Source organism: Metarhizium brunneum, chromosome 4 (genome assembly GCF_013426205.1).
Source record: "Metarhizium brunneum chromosome 4, complete sequence".
Lineage (NCBI taxonomy): Eukaryota > Fungi > Ascomycota > Sordariomycetes > Hypocreales > Clavicipitaceae > Metarhizium > Metarhizium brunneum.
Genome location: NC_089425.1, coordinates 796,666 through 817,131, shown reverse-complemented (window position 1 = coordinate 817,131; position 20,466 = coordinate 796,666). Strand labels below are relative to the sequence as shown.

The 20,466-nt window shown below is 47.7% G+C and overlaps 5 protein-coding genes across 5 annotated transcripts; all 5 read left to right on the top strand.

Annotated features, from left to right (window-relative positions):
• Window positions 1–570: 570 nt before the first annotated feature.
• POLX_3 (Retrovirus-related Pol polyprotein from transposon TNT 1-94) lies at window positions 571–3,646 on the top strand (the record flags this gene model as incomplete). The annotated part of the gene is made up of 2 exons (XM_066130894.1): window positions 571–1,458; window positions 1,520–3,646. The coding sequence occupies 2 exons, from the start codon at window positions 571–573 to the stop codon at window positions 3,644–3,646; spliced, it is 3,015 nt and encodes a 1,004-aa protein (XP_065987225.1).
• Window positions 3,647–3,718: 72 nt separating this feature from the next.
• On the top strand, window positions 3,719–5,212 carry POLX_2 (Retrovirus-related Pol polyprotein from transposon TNT 1-94; the record flags this gene model as incomplete). Its single annotated transcript, XM_014684494.1, has 1 exon — window positions 3,719–5,212. One exon carries the CDS (start codon window positions 3,719–3,721, stop codon window positions 5,210–5,212), a length of 1,494 nt encoding a protein of 497 aa, XP_014539980.1.
• Window positions 5,213–6,135: 923 nt separating this feature from the next.
• POLX_1 (Retrovirus-related Pol polyprotein from transposon TNT 1-94) lies at window positions 6,136–11,052 on the top strand (the record flags this gene model as incomplete). The annotated part of the gene is made up of 2 exons (XM_014684495.2): window positions 6,136–7,358; window positions 7,404–11,052. The coding sequence occupies 2 exons, from the start codon at window positions 6,136–6,138 to the stop codon at window positions 11,050–11,052; spliced, it is 4,872 nt and encodes a 1,623-aa protein (XP_014539981.2).
• Window positions 11,053–13,326: 2,274 nt separating this feature from the next.
• Window positions 13,327–14,277, top strand: G6M90_00g069100 (uncharacterized protein; the record flags this gene model as incomplete). The annotated part of the gene is made up of 1 exon (XM_014684497.1): window positions 13,327–14,277. One exon carries the CDS (start codon window positions 13,327–13,329, stop codon window positions 14,275–14,277), a length of 951 nt encoding a protein of 316 aa, XP_014539983.1.
• An 826-nt stretch (window positions 14,278–15,103) lies between these two features.
• Window positions 15,104–18,456, top strand: G6M90_00g069090 (uncharacterized protein; the record flags this gene model as incomplete). Its single annotated transcript, XM_066130893.1, has 3 exons — window positions 15,104–15,120; window positions 15,190–15,590; window positions 17,465–18,456. The coding sequence occupies 3 exons, from the start codon at window positions 15,104–15,106 to the stop codon at window positions 18,454–18,456; spliced, it is 1,410 nt and encodes a 469-aa protein (XP_065987169.1).
• Window positions 18,457–20,466: the final 2,010 nt, after the last annotated feature.

Below are 20,466 nucleotides of genomic sequence, written 5' to 3'. Positions count from 1 at the left end.
GGAACTCTCCTTGCTGATAGGCTTGTTGTTGTAATGGTCCAAGCTGAGTATATTGACAACTAGCTGGGCGACTACTACGAGTGTCTAAACGCTAAAGAAGAAAGGAAAAGAGAACAAGAAAAGGAGAGATTAAGGAGCTCTTGAGCTCCTGAGCTCGACACGTGGTTAATCTCGCTTATGGATGGGTCCCGGCCGGGGGCCGGGGCCGAAGGCGAGAGTGCACGCCGAGCCATATCGGGCTCAGCCCGTTACAACAAATGTACTTGTGTACTTGAAAACCTCTGCGGGATGAGACCCCCGAAAGCGGCGGTATTGCACGGAAGCAACGCTGTCAAGGTCAAGTCGCTCAGTCAAGGCGACAGCCATTGCTATACTGCTGCCTGGCAGGCAGCAGTATTACAACAAGTATTTAGTTTCGTATTATTCCACTCTTTATGTAGGAAATTAAGAGCCTCTCGTTTTGCCCAAGCTGTCCCATACAATCGTGTGTGTGACAGTTATGAGCCCGGTTTGCACGACCTAATTTAATTTAGTCACAAGCTTCCACTTAACTGAACACCACCGATTACAATGGCAGCTGACGGCCTCGACGCCTCTTCCCGGGTCATCCTCAAAGGATCCGGTAACTGGGACGTGTGGATCAGTGTAATCCGCAAGTTCGCCAAGAACCAGCAAGTCTGGGACTACATCAACCCCGATGTTGTACAGAAGCCGAGTTTGACCCCACCAGTCGAACCGACTCCGGGACAAGTCCAGGAGAACGCCGCTGAGATACAACAATTGCAGGGTGACAGCCTTAGCAAATTCCAAATCCTTGAGGCACGGCATCGAAGCCAACTTCAGATCTACAAGGACAAGGCAAAAGCTTTGGCAACGCTACAAGAGTACATTGTCAAAACCGTTGGCAAGTACTACGACATCATCGCAAAAGAAGATGATACCGCAAAGGAACTCACAATCCTAAGGAACCGCGTCAAACCAACTGACTGGGCACGGGAGAGTGAAGTCACGGATCGATATTACGCTACACTCAAGGAAGTCAGCAGAACAAAGGTCGAAACATGGATCTCGAAATGGCAAGTCACATTGAATGAAGCCAAGAATCTTGATCTACCCGATGTAAGAGGCCTGCGACCGACTCGACATTTCCTTAAGGCAGTAAATGCAGTTGACCCAACATTCTCAAAAGTCTGGATCAATCAGATGGAAGCAAATGCCCTATCCCACGAGGATGACCCCTATCCCACGAGGATGACGAGTGGCAAAAGACGTTCCCTGATGGAATCAAGATCAGTGAAATTTTTGAACGGTCATATCGATCAACTGCGCAAAGCGCAAGCATCACAGGTGCATTCGCCACCTTCCAAGGAGAAGGGGAGCCTCATGCATCCAACCCAACAGCAAGAACCCAGGGGGAAAGCCAATTTGCCTCTGCGGTCGCAGGCATTTCTACTCGGAGTGCGACTACCTTTCTGACTCGGTACGACCAGCTGGATGGTCTCCGGACAATAACGTCCAGGAAGAAATCGATCAGAAGCTCCAAGACCCTACAATCAAGGGCAAAGTCGAACGGTCCATCAGGAACCGGAAGAAGAGAGAGGAACAGTCAAAGCAGCAGAATGAATCGGAAGTCAAAGGCACCGCCTTTGCGGGAGCTGGAGCTGTAGCCAAAGCCCAGCCCGAGGATACGCAGCCAACGCAGGAGCTATCCGACGGACAGACTCAATCCATGTTCTCAACTGCAGCTGTCTATCCACTTCGCGATTCCTTTATCCTGGACTCTGGATCTGACTTTCATATATGCAATAACTCCAAACGCTTCGTTGAAGGATCATACAAGGTTTGCGACACTACCGAAACCGCTTACTCTGGAGACACACACCTGAAAATCCTTGGATATGGTGATGTGATCATCCGGATTGGCAAAACGGACAAGTTCAGGCTCCAAAATGTAGCCTACGTTCCAAGATTCCACACAAACGTTGCGTCCCTGGATCTCTTCCTCCAGAGAGGATACAACTGGAACCCAGCAACGAGCGCCGTCTCAAGAGACGGAAAGACGATCTTTCGCACAGAGAGGCGATATCGCCAGCCTGTCATTGAATTTAACCAAGTCGATTACGAATCGCACATGCCATTGGCAACCGCTTTCACCTCATCCACGCAGCCGAGACCCGAGTCCGCTGCAGAAGCCACTCAATGGCACCAACGCCTAGGTCATCTTGGGTCTGAAGCCCCTGAGCGCCTAGTTCAACAAACAACCGGAGCCAAAATAAAAGGCCCGCTCAAGATCGAGTGCAAGGACTGCGCCGTCGCCAAGGCAAAACGCATTGTCTCGCGACGAAGCCCGCGGACAAAAGCACCACGACCATTTTGGCGCATTTACGTTGACATCTTCGCCATGAGCGACGGATACAAGGGAATGAAACACGCCGTGCTGATCCGAGATGAATACACATCCATGATCTACATCTACCTCTTGAGAGATGCAACCACTGAAAGTGTCCTCGGAGTGTTAAAGGCCTTTGAAGCCTACATTCGACGACAGTTCGACACATCGATCTGCGTTATCCATCGAGATAATGACAGAGCACTTCAGTCAGAATATGTTGCATGGGTCAGATCCCAAGGGATCGACGATGAACCCACTGCACCTGACACGCCGGCACAAAACGGGCCTGCTGAACGATCTGGCGGGGTAATAGGCAGCCAGTCTCGCACAATGCAGGTTGGTGCCAACTTTCCGGACGAACTGTGGCCTGAGACCTGGAAGACTGCGGTGTATCTACACAACAGATCGCCGCAGCAGGCAAACAACTGGAAAACGCCGTTTGAACGGCTGCACCAGTGGCTACAGGAGAACAATCGTGATACCGGATACCTCCAGACACAGCCCGACATTACTCACCTTAAGGCGTACGGATGCCGCGCCTATCCGCTGACCAGGGAAGCTCTGCAGGGCAAGCAGAAGAAAAGCCTGAAGATCCATCCACATGCAGAGATCGGATACCTTGTTGGATATGACTCTACCAACATCTTCAGGATCTGGATTCCAGAACGAAAAGAGGTTCGCCGAGTCCGAGACGTGACCTTTGACGAGACCCGTTTTTATGATCCAAGAGATCACCCGCAGAAGCTTCACATCGAGGAAGCAGAACTACAGCTTCAACTCCCTGCCCATATTGAAAGCGACCCAGAACCTGAGAAATCCGAAGAGGCCAGGACAGAGGCACATAGTGAGCCAAAATCGCCACCTTTGAAGGAGGCAGAAAGCGAAGATGAAACCCGATCAACTATTTGGGTTGGTGGCCAAGACCACTCCGACGAAGAAACGGACCAAGAGCTTGAAAGCTTCGACAGCCAAGCTACAAGCCAGACCGTTAGTCCAACACCTGATGAGAGTCACAGAGACTCCTTCAGCCCGGATCTTCAAGATCAGGATAATCAAGAGAATCGACAAGACCATGATAACGAACATGAGATCGAGATCGATGATCAGTCACTAAGAGAAGCGGGAAACCCTCTAGCACGCAAATCATTGCGACAAAGGAAACCAAGTGAACGAGCTCGCGAAGCAGCAGCTGGTTCATGTGCGGTTTACCGAAGTAGCTTTTTCATCGGTCGCGAACAGAAACTGCACCGATGAAGTCTTCCTCCAGAGCCAAGAAACTACCATGAGCTAATCGGACACCAATTTGAACAAGATTTCAAAGAAGCCATGGAAGTCGAATGGACAAGTGTACAGAAACGAGGAACGGTTAAGCCAATCCCAAGGGATCAGGCAACCAGCCAAGTGCTACCGCTCACATGGGTATTCAAATACAAATTCAATAAACATGGATACCTTCAGAAGTTCAAAGCACGAATCTGCGTTCGAGGTGATCTTCAGCAGCTAGGGTCCAAGGATACCTACACCGCCACCCTCGCAGGACGTTCTTTTCGAATCCTAATGGCAATCACCGCCAAATTTGACCTCGAAACGAGACAACTCGACGCGGTCAACGCATTCACAAATAGTGTACTCGACGAAAACGTATATGTCCAATTCCCAGATGGCTACCGCCGCAGAGGATGGGTCCTGAAACTGCTACGAGCATTATACGGACTAAGACGGTCACCACTGCTATGGCAGAAGGACCTGACCGCAGCTTTCGAAAACCTTGGCCTCAAACAGAGCCAAGAGGAGCCATGCCTTTTCAGAAACAGCTGGCTCACAGTTTTCTTCTTCGTTGACGGCATCGTCCTGCTGTACTGTGCAAGACACCAAGACGCCGCAGACGAATTCATCGTCAAACTGAAAACCCAATATGAAATGAAGGACCTAGGGGAACTCAAGTGGTTCCTAGGCATTCGTGTCCTGAGAGACAGAGCAGCTCGCAAGCTATGGCTCTGCCAGGACTCATATATCGAAAAGATTGTAAACCAATATGGGATCACTAAGCGTGACCAATTCAAAGGAAATTTATTCCCCACAAACGACTTGCAACGTCGAAAGGACCAGGCAAGACCAGACCTTGTCCATCGATATCAGCAGAAGGTCGGCTCCGTCAACTATGTCGCAGTCATAACGCGAGCCGACATCGCAAAACCGATATCCAAGCTTGCAGAATTCCTGCTCAACCCATCAGACCAGCATGTCTACCTGGTGGATCGCATAATGGAATATCTCTGGCCCACTCGGTTCCTTGCCATTCAATTCAACGGAATAAGCTGCACAACGGAAATGATCAAGGTCAACCACTGCAGCATTCCACGAGAGCTCCGCATCGCATCCGACGCTGCATCCGCCGACGATCCGGAGACACGAAAGTCATCGCAAGGATACATCATAATCCTATTTGGAGGACCTGTCAGTTGGAAAACAGGAAAGCAAACCACAGTCACGACCTCATCAACCGAGGCAGAACTGCTAGCGTTTACTCACACTGCCAAGGAGGCAATTGCCACACAATGTCTGTTTCAACAGATTGATCTTCAACTAGACCATCCACTCCTCATCGAATGCGATAACAAACAAACAATCAGATTGATCGAAGTTGATCTTCCACGTCTGAAGACACAACTCAAGCACGTAGATGTTCATAACTGCTGGGCAAGACAGGCCTATCAGCAAGGACAATTCCAAATCTCATACACGCTGACCACCAAAATGGTCGCGGACGGTCTCACAAAGATCTTACCAGGCCAGAAGTTTAAGTATTTTATTAAATAACTTATACTTATTAATATTAGAAGTATCCTTAAGACGTAAGATAAATCCAATAGTAACTGATTTAAATGCTTTCTTGCTCCTTTATTCTAATTCATAGTTTAAGAAGGTTTAACCTGGGGGGGTATGTCAAGGTCAAGTCGCTCACTTAAGGCAACAGCTATTGCTATACTGCTGCCTGCCAGGCAGCAGTATTACAACAAGTATTTAGTTTCGTATTATTCTACTCTTTATATAGGAAATTAAGAGTCTCTCGTTTTGCCCAAGCTGTCCCATACAATCGTGTGTGTGATAGGTGGACTCCGCGCGACAGTGGGGACAGGCTGCATGTGCCTTGTGTTGAACGTCACAGCGGAACACAGATGAAAAGAGTGCGTTGATTCACTAAGCTAGAGATGCCGCCAGAGCAAGCTATTTATGGAAGGCGCAGGCTGGACCCTGCACGTGATGCTGTTTCATGTTCAACAATTGCTAGATGTCATAAAATTATCGATATCAGTAATTTGAGAGGTTGTCCAGCCTCTCAACCATAGAAGTCCTATTGATCACACCCAGGAGAAAGCCCTTTCGATCCATGTTGCATATGTTGTAAGGGGCAATGTCTTATTCCCCCCATTTTTTGCGGATCTTTTACCATCAGCAACGAAATCGAGAGGCTGTGCGCAAACTTACCAGCTCAAAATACGCTTTACACCTAGATGTTGTCGCATAGAATATAGGCTACTATTAGTGCTACTAGAAGGAATTCAGTAGACCTGTAATTTTGCTCTTTTTGACGCAACAGTTATGAGCCCGGACCCGCGCACTAGGTTGTAGACAAGACACAGCCACACTGCGAAAAACTGCACATCGACAGAACACAAGAACAGTGTTCGTGACACAGTTAGCTAAGTGAAATCAATCCCTTCTGAATAATTTAGTGCAAAATGCCACCTTCCAAGACTGAAGTTATCCTCACGGGGATCGACAATTGGGACGACTGGCAGAAGTTTGTTGCAAGCTTAATTGATATAGACATCTGGGAAGCGATTAAACCTGCAAACCGGACTCAAGTGCTTCTACGAAAGCCAAGAAGACCGCAGGTATCTGATTTTAACGCAAACGCTCAGACCGAAGCCAATCTTTCGGCTTCTCAAGTCAATGCTTTCAAACTAGCCCGCGACAATTGGAAAGACAGCTCTAAGGAGTACGAGCAACAGAAAACCAACCTTATCAAAGCTAGAAGTATTATCATCAGCCATGTGGATGAGAGATTAGGTCGTTATCTTGATCAAGACGATGATCTCCCCGGATGGATCGATAGTCTAGCTGTAGCAGTCAATGCTGAGCAGACTAAAGCAACAGATGCACTTGTGATTGAGTACCAGCAGATCATCAAGTCATTCAGCTGCACCGATTCAACTACGTTCAGCGAATGGATCTGGAAGTGGGAAAACTTTCTACTAAAAGCTGCACGTCGTCGAATGCTTGAGGTCACCGGCGGTCGTTGGTTATTCGACATAGCCCGCTTAATGGCCAAATATAACGGCAACTTCACCGACAACTGCAGACAAGCTGCAGAGTCATTTGTATTAAAAACAAGAGACTACAACCAAGCCGTTGAGCAAGGGGTACAGCAGCTATTACAACTAAATGACCTTAGTGATCACGGCAGGTTACGAGAAGCAGCATTGGCGATTCAAGGAGCTCTAATCCATACGCCTCCAAACGCCACGGACGCAAGCAAGGAATGGTCAATTGGAAGTGTAGCAGTCAAGTTACGAACCTGGGCTAGCTCTGCTCTCCCAACACAACCATCGAAGCCGTCAATTAGGCGAGGAACAGCATTCCAGGCTGACGCAAAAGAGAGTGATCAGAATGAAAGTTTAACTCAAAACCCGTCTAGTCGGAAGAGGCAACGGACAGACAATCAAGAGGGCAGCAACAAGAAACACGCCATGAACTGTGAAGCTTGCAGACTGCCGGGGCATGATCTAAGCTCGTGTTGGGTAGCTATCCCGGAACTACGGCCAGAGAGAGTAACGGCAAATAAACGTCGAGAAAATCTTGTCAAGAAAACCTTGGCTGTTGATCCGGAACTAAGAGCCAAGGTGGCAGAACTTCGGAAGGCAGCCCAGAAAGATCAGGACCAACTAGATCAAGAGAAAAAGCAAGTGTCATTTAATTGACAATCAGCTAAATCAAGCTTGGATAGACGAATCGTTGGCCAGGCACTACCGCAAGGAGCCGCATTTCCAATATGCCTAGGAACCTGCCTGCAAGCTGACCAGTATCCCTTACGATCGTCAACCATTCTTGATTCTGGAGCTTCGTTAGATATATTCAACGAACTTGCTAGGTTCAAATCGATAAGAAAACCAGAATCCGGACAGGAACACTACCTGATTGCTGGTGATTCAGAGGTTAAGATCGAAGGTTATGGTCGAATCGATTTACCAGTTACAAAAACTGATGGATCAATTGGTATCCTACGAATCAAGGACGCTGCATATTGTCCTACATTTGCTGTCAACGCTGTATCATTCCAGTGCCTGTATGATCGGGGCATCCGTTGGGATACATTATCTACCCCAACACGGCTAATCCATAAATCTGGAACGCCGATATGTATGGTTGAAAGGTACTACAAACAATGGATCCTTCAGTATCGAGAAACAACAGATGTAAGCCTAAAGGCGGCAGCTGCCTACGTAGCCAAACGGAACAGACGGACCACTCGAGACCAAAGAGCAGACGCTATTGCCGACGGAACGTTGTGGCACAACCGACTAGGTCATCCAAGCCCAAAGACCCTTGAGCAGTTAGGAAAGAAATGCCTTGGAGTAAGGCTAAAAGGACCAAAAACAGCGGAATGTGACCATTGCGGCCGAGGCAAGATGCACCGGCAGATATCCCGAAGGCGGCCAATCAGACCGAGCAACCCATTTGAAGAAATCTGGGTTGATTGGACCGATCTTACGGAAGACTACCAAGGCTATGTTCGAGTTATGTTTATCACGGATGCATATTCAGGTCTTGTTTTTCCTTATTTTCTGAAGAGCCATGGTTTAGGCAAAGAAAACCGAAGAATTCTGAGAGACTTCTTCAACTGGATAGAAGTTCAGTACAGCTTCAAGCCAAAAGCCATACGATCAGACGGTGAGCTATTCAGCAAGGAAGTCCGGAAAGAACTGAAACTTCGATCCATTGAAGCAAAGAGGTCAGCCCCGAATACTCAGGCCCAGAATGGAGGCGCCGAGAGATCAGGGGGTGTTATCATGGAGAAAGCCCGTACTATGCGAATAGCAGCAAAGTTACCACATAACCTATGGAAGGATATTGTGGAGGCTGCATGTTATCTACGCAACCGCACTCCTCTTGAACGAAACAAGTGGAATAGCCCATTCGGAAGTGCTTTTAAGAAGCAACCGATACTTAGTCATTTAAAGGCTTATGGTTGTAAGGCTTTTGCAATGACTGCAGATGCCCAACTCAAGCTTCATAGAAAGCATAAGCTTGAACCGAGAGCACATGTCGGGTATCTTGTAGGCTACCAATCCTCAAATATCTACAAGATATGGGTCCCGCAAAAGAATAAGGTTATCTTAACCCGAGATGTTATCTTCAACGAATCAGCTTTCTTTGAGAACAAGATAGCTCAACCCGAACTACGACAAACCATAAGTCAGCTGCTGGAAGAAATTGAAATCCCAGAAGAACAGCAAGATATGGAGTCTATGCTCGAAGAAGAAACATTCGAATATTCTGATGAATCAGATGAAGAAGAGATTCTGGATGAAATCGTTGTGAACACAGGCACGCAGGATGAACCAGACGGGAAGGACGATGAAGATGCATGTGAAAGGTCAGAAGAGCTAGGTTATATAACGCCGCCTCTGACAGACCCGGAGCTTGAAGAGAGCCCAGAGGCAATATTCACAGCCAATCTTCCAATTCGCCACCGATCTGGCCATCCTGAGGGGGTGGATACTAAAGGCCACAACTCAAACTGCTGCGACTACAAGGTAGAGCAGGTCAGTGCCAACTATCGATTCCACGAATTCCATCCGATTCGAATTGAGACAGCAGTCCATGGTGCATTTAATGCCGGGGTTAAGTTTCAACCGCACAAGAGGAATCTACCAGAAGCTCCAAAGACCATGAAGGACCTGGAGGGCCATCCGTTCAAGGATCAATTTGTCAAGGCACAGCAAGAACACCTTGCGTCACATAGCCAGATGGATTCCTTTGTTGAGGTGCCTTGGTCACGAGCTAAAGGGCAAAGAGTCCTTAGCTGCATGTGGGTATTTACCTACAAGACGGATAAGCACGGCCATCTCCAGAAATGCAAGGCGCGGCTTGTTGTGTGCGGGAATCAGCAAGAAAAGAATGCTCTCCCGACTCGTGCAACAACGCTAGCTAGCATGTCGTTCCGAGCGCTAATGGCGATAGCCGCCGAACATGACCTTGAACTGGAACAGATGGATGCTGTCAATGCATTTGTGAACTGCGAGCTAGACGAAGTTGTCTATATGCGTATGCCACCAGGTTATGAAAAATATGGCAGGGTGCTACGTTTGAAGAAAGCACTCTATGGCCTGCGAAGGTCACCGCTGTTGTGGCAGAAGGAGTTGACAAAGAGCCTCCAAGAGTTAGGTTTTCAACCAGTTCCACAGGAGCCATGTATCATGACTAAAGGTCCTGTGATGGTATTTTTCTTTGTTGATGACATTATCTGGGCATACAGAAAAGCTGATAAAGAAATTGCCAAGGAAGCCATAGAAAGGTTGAAAAGACGATACTTAATGACACAGCTGGGCGAACCAAAGTGGTTTCTTGGAATCCACATCCTGAGAGACAGGCGGAACAGAACAATCTGGTTAACCCAAGATGCTTATATTGACAAAATAGCGCACAAGTTCTCCATTCAGCTAGAAGGCAAGGTGCCAGCAACACCTATGGGCCTAGAAGAATTACTGAAATCGGAGACACAAGCGGCAAAGAAGTCAATCGAGCTATACCAGCAAAAGGTTGGATCCATTTTGTTCGCAGCCATTTCAACAAGACCAGACATCGCATTCGCGGTCAGCCGATTAGCACGGCATAACCTGAATCCAACCGATGTACACCACAGAGCAGCGGATAGGGTGATTCAGTACCTCTATTCCACTAGATCGTTTGCCCTGCGACTTGGAAATAATGATCAACACAACACAAAACCAATAGAAACGTTCATCGGCTCGAGTGACGCATCATTCGCCGACAATACAGAAGATCGAAAAAGCTCACAAGGCTACGTACTAAAGCTGTATGGTGGGCCGATTGCATGGAAGGCATCGAAGCAGACCACCGTAACAACCTCAAGTACAGAAGCCGAGCTACTTGCAGCGTCAGAAGCAGCCAAAGAAATGATAGCTGCAGGAAGACTGCTACGATCTTTAGAAATTCAATTGGACGAGCCTTTGCAATTGGAAATTGACAATAGACAGACGATTAGGCTGTTAATTGAAGAGTCAGCAAAGTTGACCACTCAGCTTCGTCATGTCGATATTTACCAGCACTGGCTACGCCAACAAGTTCAAAATAGTCAAATTAAGGTGCGTTGGGTGGAATCGAAGGACATGGTAGCGGACGGGATGACGAAGGCGTTACCCAAGGTGCGACACATTGAATTCTTACGGCAATTGCAAATCGAAGATATTCGAAACCGCATTGGCAATGAAGCCAAGCTGGAAGAAGCTCGAAGCAAGGTGCACGAGAGATTTCAAAGCCCTGACAACAAATTAGACCTTGAAGTGAAGCTAGGTGCGAAGGGAGGCAAAAGAATGCCAAGCCCGGGAGGCCCAGCTGCTAAAACGCGCTGACACTGAAGCTTGACAGAGGCAATAAATAGTTGTAGATGAGCACTTGGGAAGAAGCTCATCTAAGGGGGTGTGTCGGATAATTCCTCTGTAGACTGAAGTCGCAGAGCTTGGAGTAATTGCTGGATGTCATATCGTCGGCTATCATGACTAAACTTAGCCGAAAGTTAGATTCGGACGAAAGGAAGTTTTTTTGGTATTAAAAGAGAGCTGCAGACGGAGTCTGCAGCACTCGCAACAACAAGAATAATGATTTTTATGAACAAGCTTAGTTAACATGAGTCTCATAACGTGACAGATGTATTATCGGTTTTCCCTGTTGCTATGTCAAAGCCATCCAACCAGCCGCACCCATGGTCATTACGATGGTGCCTGGCGAAGCCATAAGCCCAGTTCCTTCCCAGCTCCATTTTCGCTATATCCTGAGCCAAGTTCTTAATTATACTTAGGGTGGGTGGAATGCCGCGTAGTGAATGCTTATGAATATAGGCAATACGTTCTCGTTCTTGGTGTTTTGATAGCCGTGATTTATACGAAGCATCGGCATCATGTCTTGCCCGCGTTTAATTTGATGTCAGCGTCGCAACGTAGTCTCATCGCAATTGAAGCATCGTGCGACCTTTGCATAATTAATTCACTCCGACGATTTCGGAAATTTAAGCGCCTCGTCAATTGCACCATGGTTGTTGAGCTACTTGAAGTTGAAGTTGAGTGAATGAAGCGGCGTGAATCCGGCACATCATCGGATCCGGCACATCACCGTCAGATCCCTTACATTAAGTTTGCTTGTTGACTAGCAGAGGCAGTCTTATCCGACATTCTCAACCCAAATCACAGCCGATGTGTTGACATGGTGGACCGACCTGTAGAGCATGATGCCGTATTGGTGTCAGTTCCAGGCTGGTCTTCATAATAAAGAATGGTCCGCTTTGATGACGTCCTCACAACACCACCCTACGAGTAGAGCTTTGTCTGATTCACGCCGGTGCTCTGATATGTTTGCGATGACCTACAGATCTGGCGCTTGGACGGTGTGCAGTGTCTGTCCGTCGTATAAGCAGGGGCCAAGAGGAGTGGTTCCCAAAAGTGTGCCCTGGATCCATGATCAATAGATTCTTCAGTTATTCCAGCCTGGATCCTTGAGTGTGTGTTATTTTGTGCGGCGTCTATGGAGCATTTGAGGCTTACTCTCCTAACATAATACCGCCTGGAAATAAGGAAGAACGTTCTTTAATCTAAAGTCTATGTCTGTAATTTAATGCAGAATCATGCATTCATCCTACCGGAGCGTGAAAATGGCCTGTCAATCATGCAACTCGCCAATGCCAAGCATTCAATCCTGGTCTGAGATTTCATGCATTCATCCTACCGGAGCGTGAAAATGGCCTGTCAATCATGCAACTTGTCAATGCCAAGCTCTCAATCCTGGTCTGAGATTTCATGCATTCTGTCATTCTGCAAGTCACAAGGTTGAGGATACGAGACGAGATGAGACTTGGCATTAGTCGATCCAATAATTATCATGTACAGAAATATATTTACACCAATATTCGACATGCCTTGTGGTGCTGGAATTACCCGAAAGGGCTCACCAAGGGGTGAGGAGCTCTGGTAGGTATCTGTATGCATGTGTGTTAACTACGGTAACCGTTCCGTTTCTCCTAATCATCATTAAATTCAAGGCTATAGAATGACTGAGAGATATTCCTGCCTTAATTATTCTGTTCTTATAGTATCATAGTAGCCAAATTGCCATGCTGGCGTTGAAATACTTTGGACTCTTGGCAGTGTCCCAGGGAGCTTGACTCACGATAACGAAAGAGTCCATGAGTAAGGCCATAATTATATTACTGTTCCCTTGATAATTACGCAAACTTACGGTGAGCTAGGATGATGCTCATATATGAAAGAGGCACGGGTAGAAGGTCGTTCTCCTAGGATTATGACTCAATCTCCTCAATCATATAGTTGTATTCACGATCAAGCCGCGAGTTGAGCCAATAGTTACTTGTTTCTACTAAATAGCATGGTGGTTGACCCATAGGCTCCTAATTCAAACGGCGCACAACTTAGACACCCTGACGAATGGCATTGAGTGATGGTCGTGCACGGGATGTAATGAGCAGGACTCACTTTAATATTTGTAGGCTCAAGCAAACCCATAAATTCACTCTCGTCCGCAGAGTCGAAACTTAGCACCACGCAAACCTCAGGCCACTATCACCGCTAAATCCGTTTCTTCGCCGTTTGGATCCCTCATCACTTTGAATAGCCACCATGGCACGAAAAGTCCGGCCCATCGCCTTCATTACGCTTGCAGTAAGCCTGTGCTCTACAATATATGCGAAGCCCGTTGAAATCTTGTCGAGGAACGTCTCAAATAATCTCCGAGGCCCAGAGGATCAGCCGGGTCTCATCGATACCAACACTCTAGGAAGTCTAGACAAGCCAACTCTTAGCCCAAGACAGGATTTCCCTCCCCCGCAGATACTGCCACCACCCCAAATTGTGTATCGCGGCGACAAGAGATCGCCCGACGAGATCAGGGCTACCGGTGGCTTTTTGCCAAGCTCCGACCTTGCGCCAACTGATGAGAACAATGGATTCAGTCTTTATATGCACCACACATCCGCAAGAATAAACAATAAAAGAGTTACCTCGTATGTGTCTACAACCAGGTACTTTGGTACAGGGCTTGCATATGCGAATCAGGCGAGCAGAGAGGGTGGATGGCTCTACCAAATTCAAGCCTTGCCACATATGGTTGACTCCGATGGGACTCTGTTGCAGGGGCGGAAATACCGCAATGAGTATGAGTTTTCAGCCTTGGGAGGCATACGCTGGGATCAAGTCAAGGCTGCGGTCCAGGTTCCGGGTGCGAAAACCTCCACAGACTACAAGTCCGGTTCTAAAACATGGACTTTTGTGACCATGGAAGACTTTAATAAGACGTTCCCTGAAAAGCAATGGGTTGTCAATACAGAGTATAACTCGAGCTATGATCAGTTCGAAGCGAGCCCCGGGCAGCCCCAGCTGGCTGGATGGTTCCAATACGACTATGACGAAGACAAATACAAGTCTAAGGAGCCTTGGAGTCAGTATCAGGCGCAGACAGTCAGGCAATATTTCATAGACTTCATGAATCAGGTGGGCGGGCCGGTGGGGTGGACTGGCACGTATCCGTTGGTTCTCTCCGAGGACAAATGGATGGACAGGGCGAGACTTTAGGCATGGTACTCGTTGTAAGCGGCGAGTTGGAGACGGGTTGCCATTCTAAGAATTGCGATTAAAAAATAATAGCAAGGCCAGGTCGGTAGTTCAAAGGAAGCACGATATAACTTTTACACCCCCGGGACATAGCAATCACAATGCTATTTGTTTATAGACGGCGAGATCCCACAAGGTTTAGCTTTATACGATTATACTCTTTCCTGTAAAATAAAATTAGTGTTCATTACCACCCATTTTTCTCAAGTCACGGTCGTGATAATGGGCTCGAAGCGTCGGGTCTGCCTCACTTTTCTATTCTTGTAGTTGCACTTTCTATGGTTAGGGTAACACTAGTCCGAATTTCGGACTCGAGGTCTCGCGATGAACATGACAAGAGGAGTCCAAGGTGTCATGGCAAAACGATCAGGAAAAACACCCTCAGCCTTCGCGATTCTAGGGGAGCGCTGTTGTTGTCACATTATGAGATTCATTGTTAACTAAGCTTCTTCGTAAAATCATTATTCTCGTTCTTGTTCCCCGTCCTAAACCCTAGAAACTGAGAGCAACAACCGTATTGTCAACATTTCGATCTCAATTCCCAACTCAGCTACATTCTATTGGAAGACTATTAATACACAGAATGAGGAACATACAGCCCTGAATACCATTCACCTAATCCAGCCACTCTTACAAGAGGTATTCACGAAGGAAGGGGATGATTTTCAGGATTTCTCTCGCATGAATGCTATCTGCACAGATACATGCTCGACAATGCGGAAACTCCACGCTGAGATGAAGAATATGCCTGAGTTCAGGCATTGTTTCTTCATTTTGTGTGATTCCCATGGCCTTCAACTTTTGGTGAAAGATATTGTGGTCCCAAGGGCAATGTTACGGATCCCGGGTCTATGCTCACAGCTGCCACTGAAGTGACCAAGATCATGGCGGCGCGATTGACGTACTGATCCACAACGCCAATGCGTTCGACCAAAGCTACACACTCCTACAGTCCTTCTCAAGTACCGCTGGATATCAAAGCCACGGAGGACTTTTTGATGCTTCAATTCGTACTGCTATATACGGAAACCTCTGGTCCACCAACGCCTTTCTCCCTTTGATCGAGACGGGGACCGAGAAGAAAGTGGTGCATATCTCCACTATCATAGCCGACCTCGATTTCATAAAGAGTTCTGGTATTGAAAACGCCCTAGTATACGCAGTCGCCAAGGCTGGGATGAATGTCCAAGTGACCAAGTACGCTGTTGAACTTGCGCCGAGGGGCATCAAAGTCTTGGCGCTGAGTCCCGGCTGGGTCGATACTTTTGAAGGAGGTAAGAACTCCTGGTCTTATTCCTATGGCTGCCGGGAGTGGCTTAACCGTAAATAACGCATCTATTAGCAGGTCCGAAGCCGCCCCAGCTTATCGAAGCCATCGACAAAATGCGGGAGCAATTAAAGAAGCTCCCTCACCCTCTTGAGGGGCCGATGGATGTTGAAGAGAGCGTGAAGATGCAGCTTAATGTCATTGAATCTTTGGATTTACACACTAGTGGTTCCTTCTTGAGCCATCTCGGGGCCAAGTACTAGTGCGGGTGGTCGTGTTGCGATAGAATCTGTTAGTAAGTTGAAAGGCAGTCTAGGTTGTATAGCCTGCTGTAGGTTCTCGACGATCATGGGATCATGGACTACAAAACAGGAAAGGTTGGTCACCCACCCTCATGATTTCAAGCGTCTGGGAAGTGAATATAGAAGACTTTGAGTCCAAAAGCTAGATAATGGACAGGCAATAAAGAATACATCAAATTATTATTACATTTGTAAAGGAATCATGTGACCCGCCTGTTAAACGAATGTCTCACTTTACCATGTAAATAGCTGTAGTCAGAGTTCTCCTCTCAAGTTCTATTTTCCTCCATGTAGAAAAGACTGAGCAGTAAGAAATGCAATGGACTGACGCAGCTGCCATAACACTACCAAATGTAGGTCTCACAACCGGCCCCTGAGAGTCGACTATGTTGTCACTTATAAGAGTCATTGTAATGCTATGAGACTCATTGTTAACTAAGCTTCTTCACAACGCCATTATTGTTGTTCTTGTCGTTGTTTCCGCCGCAGACTGTGTCTGTGTCCATCTTTTAAATACCAAGAAACTTCCTTTCGTCCGAATCTAACTTTCAGCTCAGTTTAGTCATGGCAGCCGACACTATGACAACAACCACCAGCAATTACACCAAGCTCTGCGACTTCAGTTTACAGAGGCATTATCCGACAATAGTGGAGTTCTTAGATATCTATTAAACTAAAATTTTGCTCCCAACCCGCGCGGCTGGAAGGTTCATTCGTTTAGTGCAAAGATGAGAGCGCATAATGCAATTTTGTTGAGGCGACTGGGCTATTAGATAAGCTTCGTGTAAGCAAAGTTATCTGCCGAGACAATGCAGAAAAATAAATTACCCTTGCCACCTAGTAGGTCTGATTACATTGATCCAATCGGATCTTGCCAAGCCGCAGTTGTAACGGTCCAAGCTGAGTATATTAACAACTAGCTAGGCGACTACTACGAGTATCTAAACGTTAAAGAAGAAAGAGAAACAGAACAAGCAAAGGAGAGCTCAAGGAGCTCGACGCGTCGTTAATCTCGCTTGTCGGTGGGTCCCGGCCGGTAGGCCGGGGCCGAAGGCGAGAGTGCAAACCGAGCCGCACCGGGCTCGGCCCGTTACATCAGTTGCCTATTATGCATGAGCCTATCCTCTTCAAACTGTTTTTTGTATCTTGGCTATTTGTAAGGGAACGGCCCCACTTTAGGACATAGCTAGCTCGAGTCAGAGCTTCCTTCGGAAGCTCTTACTCTCCTTGTGAACAATCGCTTTATCCAAGTCGCACTTGACCTTGCTCGTGCCCTTGTACCGTCACATATTGTTCACCCGTACCTCGATATGGTAGATCACCGTCCTCGACGTGAATATCGCCAATCCCGTCACCCCAAAGCCTCACCCCACCGAGCGCAGAGTTTTTTCACCCCTTTCCCACCAAAACCAACAAACCGAACAAACGAACCCAAATGACCCAAACCTAGCGTTGAAGCGGAAGCGAGGTAGGCCATGCAAATATGGGCCAGCCTCACCAAGCTCCTCACCATCTTTACGATCCGACGGTCCGATAAAGGGCTCTGATGCGTCGCTGGCTGACACCTCACCTTGGAAAGATGCCAGCTTAACGACCATCGACCTATTACAGGCCGAGCTCCTGCATCAGTTCATAACAATAACTGGCCCCGGTATTGCTGCAGGCTCGGATGACCCAGGCCACGCCATGGGCCAGTTTTGGGCTCAAATTGCCCCCGGAATTGGTTTCTCCAACCCCCATGTCTTGCATCTTGCCTACTCGTTGGCTGGATACCATTTGGCGCGGGGAGATTCCTGGGATAGAAACGCGCAAGCACATCGCTTGGCTGTTGCTAAATTAAACTTCACTGCCGGACTTGCTGAACTTAACAAGGCAATTTCGGTCATGGACAATGGAACTTGCGGCGCGATATATATATCCGTAATGCTCTTATGCTTTTGCACCTTTGCAGCTGGCCCTGTTGGACGCAATGACCTGCTTGTCTGCCAAGTTGGTGTCGCACGGCCAAACCCATCAGTACCTCTTGCGCGAGGAGCCCACCTTGTTCGGCAACGTTTTGATTCGGCCACTCTATTCTCGGGGCTGATGGCACCACTCGCTCCGACGAACAGCCAGCCCGCTGATAGCAGGGCAACCTGTCATCGACAATGTTTTGTGCGGGTCGATTGGATTGATCAATTATCGAGGCTGCGCGAGTTGATCGTCTCCAGCGACACCAGAGAAGTTTCGGTTGCTATTCGGTCATTCGATACATTGCGAGCAATATACGAAGCAACATACGGCGATAGGGATGGCTTATATGAAGGACCACCAATGCATGGCATGGTGTTGCGCTGGTTGTATGTCATGGAAGATGACTTTGTGGCAAGTCTTCAAAGCAAGGATGCCATGGCTCTGTTGATTCTGGCATACTTTGCTCCTCTACTCAACACCATGAGCAAAGCGTGGTTCTTGAAAGGTTGGGCCGAACATCTGCTTACTAGTATACGGATATTCATCGACAAGGAGTATGTTGAGTGGTTAGAGTGGCCTATGGGTGTTGCTGAACAATACAGCGAGCATATCTGTTGACGAATAGCTAGGTTTCGGAAGAAACACAGGCCACACTGCATTTTTATTAGGCGCGGGTATATCACTACTTTTCGTAAATATTTCCTTGCATGTGCCTTCGTCCCCTGGTCCCTCTTCCTAGTTACACTGTGATCCTATAACCCGCGATTAAATACTAGGAAAAGTCCTGTAATTAGTATACCTTCAATGTTTACCCGCTTAGCGCTAGTTATGCTCTTCAAGGATTGACTAGAGGCAGCGATTCAACAGGGACAGTTGCTACAGGGAGGGATGCATTATTTATGATTCCGCAACCTTCAACCTCCAATGTAACATTGCGTATGCCGAGACCTGAATCACCAGCAGCTGCAGGATCACAAGGTGTAGAGATGCCCAGCATCTCAATCTTGTCGCCCGCTACTCCAAAATGCAATGCCTTGACGGGCTGGCATTACTGCGCAAAATTGAGCCGCCAATGCTGCCTGATCCAGAATTAATTACCCCCTGCCGCCTCATTATCTTGTCAGGCAGCCTCACAGGCCGCTATATATCTGGGTACGTATGCCTGAAAGCCAAGACTCAAGACTCAAGCCAGCGTGCGGGACCGCGAGTTTGATTGGAGCTCTGGTGGAGGGTCGACTGCAATGGTTGAGGCCGTGTGGCCATTTTGAGGCTTACGAGTGATGACTCTGATGACTCTGATGAGGCTATTGGTCCTCGCCGACAAAAAAAAGGTGACTTGTGCGACCCTGTTTTCGCCAGTGCTGCATGTCGTCATATATCTAATCCCATCTCCTCACAACTTCATCCAACAACCATCATCAGCTTCTGCAGCCTGCTCAAATTTCGTCTCCCCAAGTCAATAATTTCCAAGTCGTGCTTCCCTACCCCCATGGCCTCGTGTTTTGCCGACACGGAATACGTTGGCGAGCACTCTGTCGAGAGCAGTATACGGGAAATGTCGACTTCAAACCTCCTCTCAAGGCAGGGGCTAAGACTATTAGATGGCGGATGCTTGCACGGGCAAGACTTGTGGTCGGAATGGGAAGGCAAGTACTTTACAACCCCAACTCCCCTTATGGGGCTTGTGACAAGGGCTTTTGTGTAAGGGCTTGGAACAATATTGCATTCAACTAATAATTCGCTTTGGCATTGAAGGACCTTGGTTTTACTCAAGGCCCCAAGGGCGGATAACCCTTATTTATATCAAACAGCGGTGAGTAAGCGAGCCTGGAGGCCTGAGGCTTCAACTAGGTATCGAGCCCTTGTGTAACTATCGTCATGTTCAAGGTCCGGCCCGTGACGTCCGTGTAACAGACTGGACAGAGTTGATGCAGAAATATTGGGTCAGGGCATCACGGTCGTGTGAAGTTAGCCAAAATGAGCCGCGAGGGCGGTACCGGAATTTAAGTCAAGAAATGACTCTAGAGGAAGACATCAATATGTCGGATAACACTGCCTCTGTTGATTGAAACACGCAAGCATTTTGCCACCAGGGTGGCAAGTGGCAACAGTAGTCGTCATACTGCTGCCTGGAGCCAGCAGTATTCCGAAAGTATTAAATATCTTAAGTTTCTAGGGTTTAGGAGAGGGGAGAACAAGAACAAGAATAAGAACAACAATTTTTGTAAAAGAAGCTTAGTTAACAATGAGTCTCATAACTCGACACAATACAGACGCCTGTACTCTGCCAGGAACTAAATTCAGTCTAGCTGATGGCCCCTTGTTCACCTGCCGGGCGCAACGTCTCCGGCGAGATATTGAGGCGCAAGTTGGTACCATTGATGATTCTTCTATTGATCAAATCCACAACGTGTTCATTTATGCCGCCTACGCGAGATGACGACGTTCCGTGCTGCAACTTGGTTAGTCCGCTGGGCCAGCAAGTATCGCACTGGGAAGCGCAAGAAAAGCTGGTGTATATTTGCGACATCAAGGATCGGCTTGGGCGACGTGTCAGGCCTGTGCGGTACGTAGTCCTCACGTGTGTTTTAGTTTGCGTCTCTGTTGCCCGATGGTGTTTTAAATCGC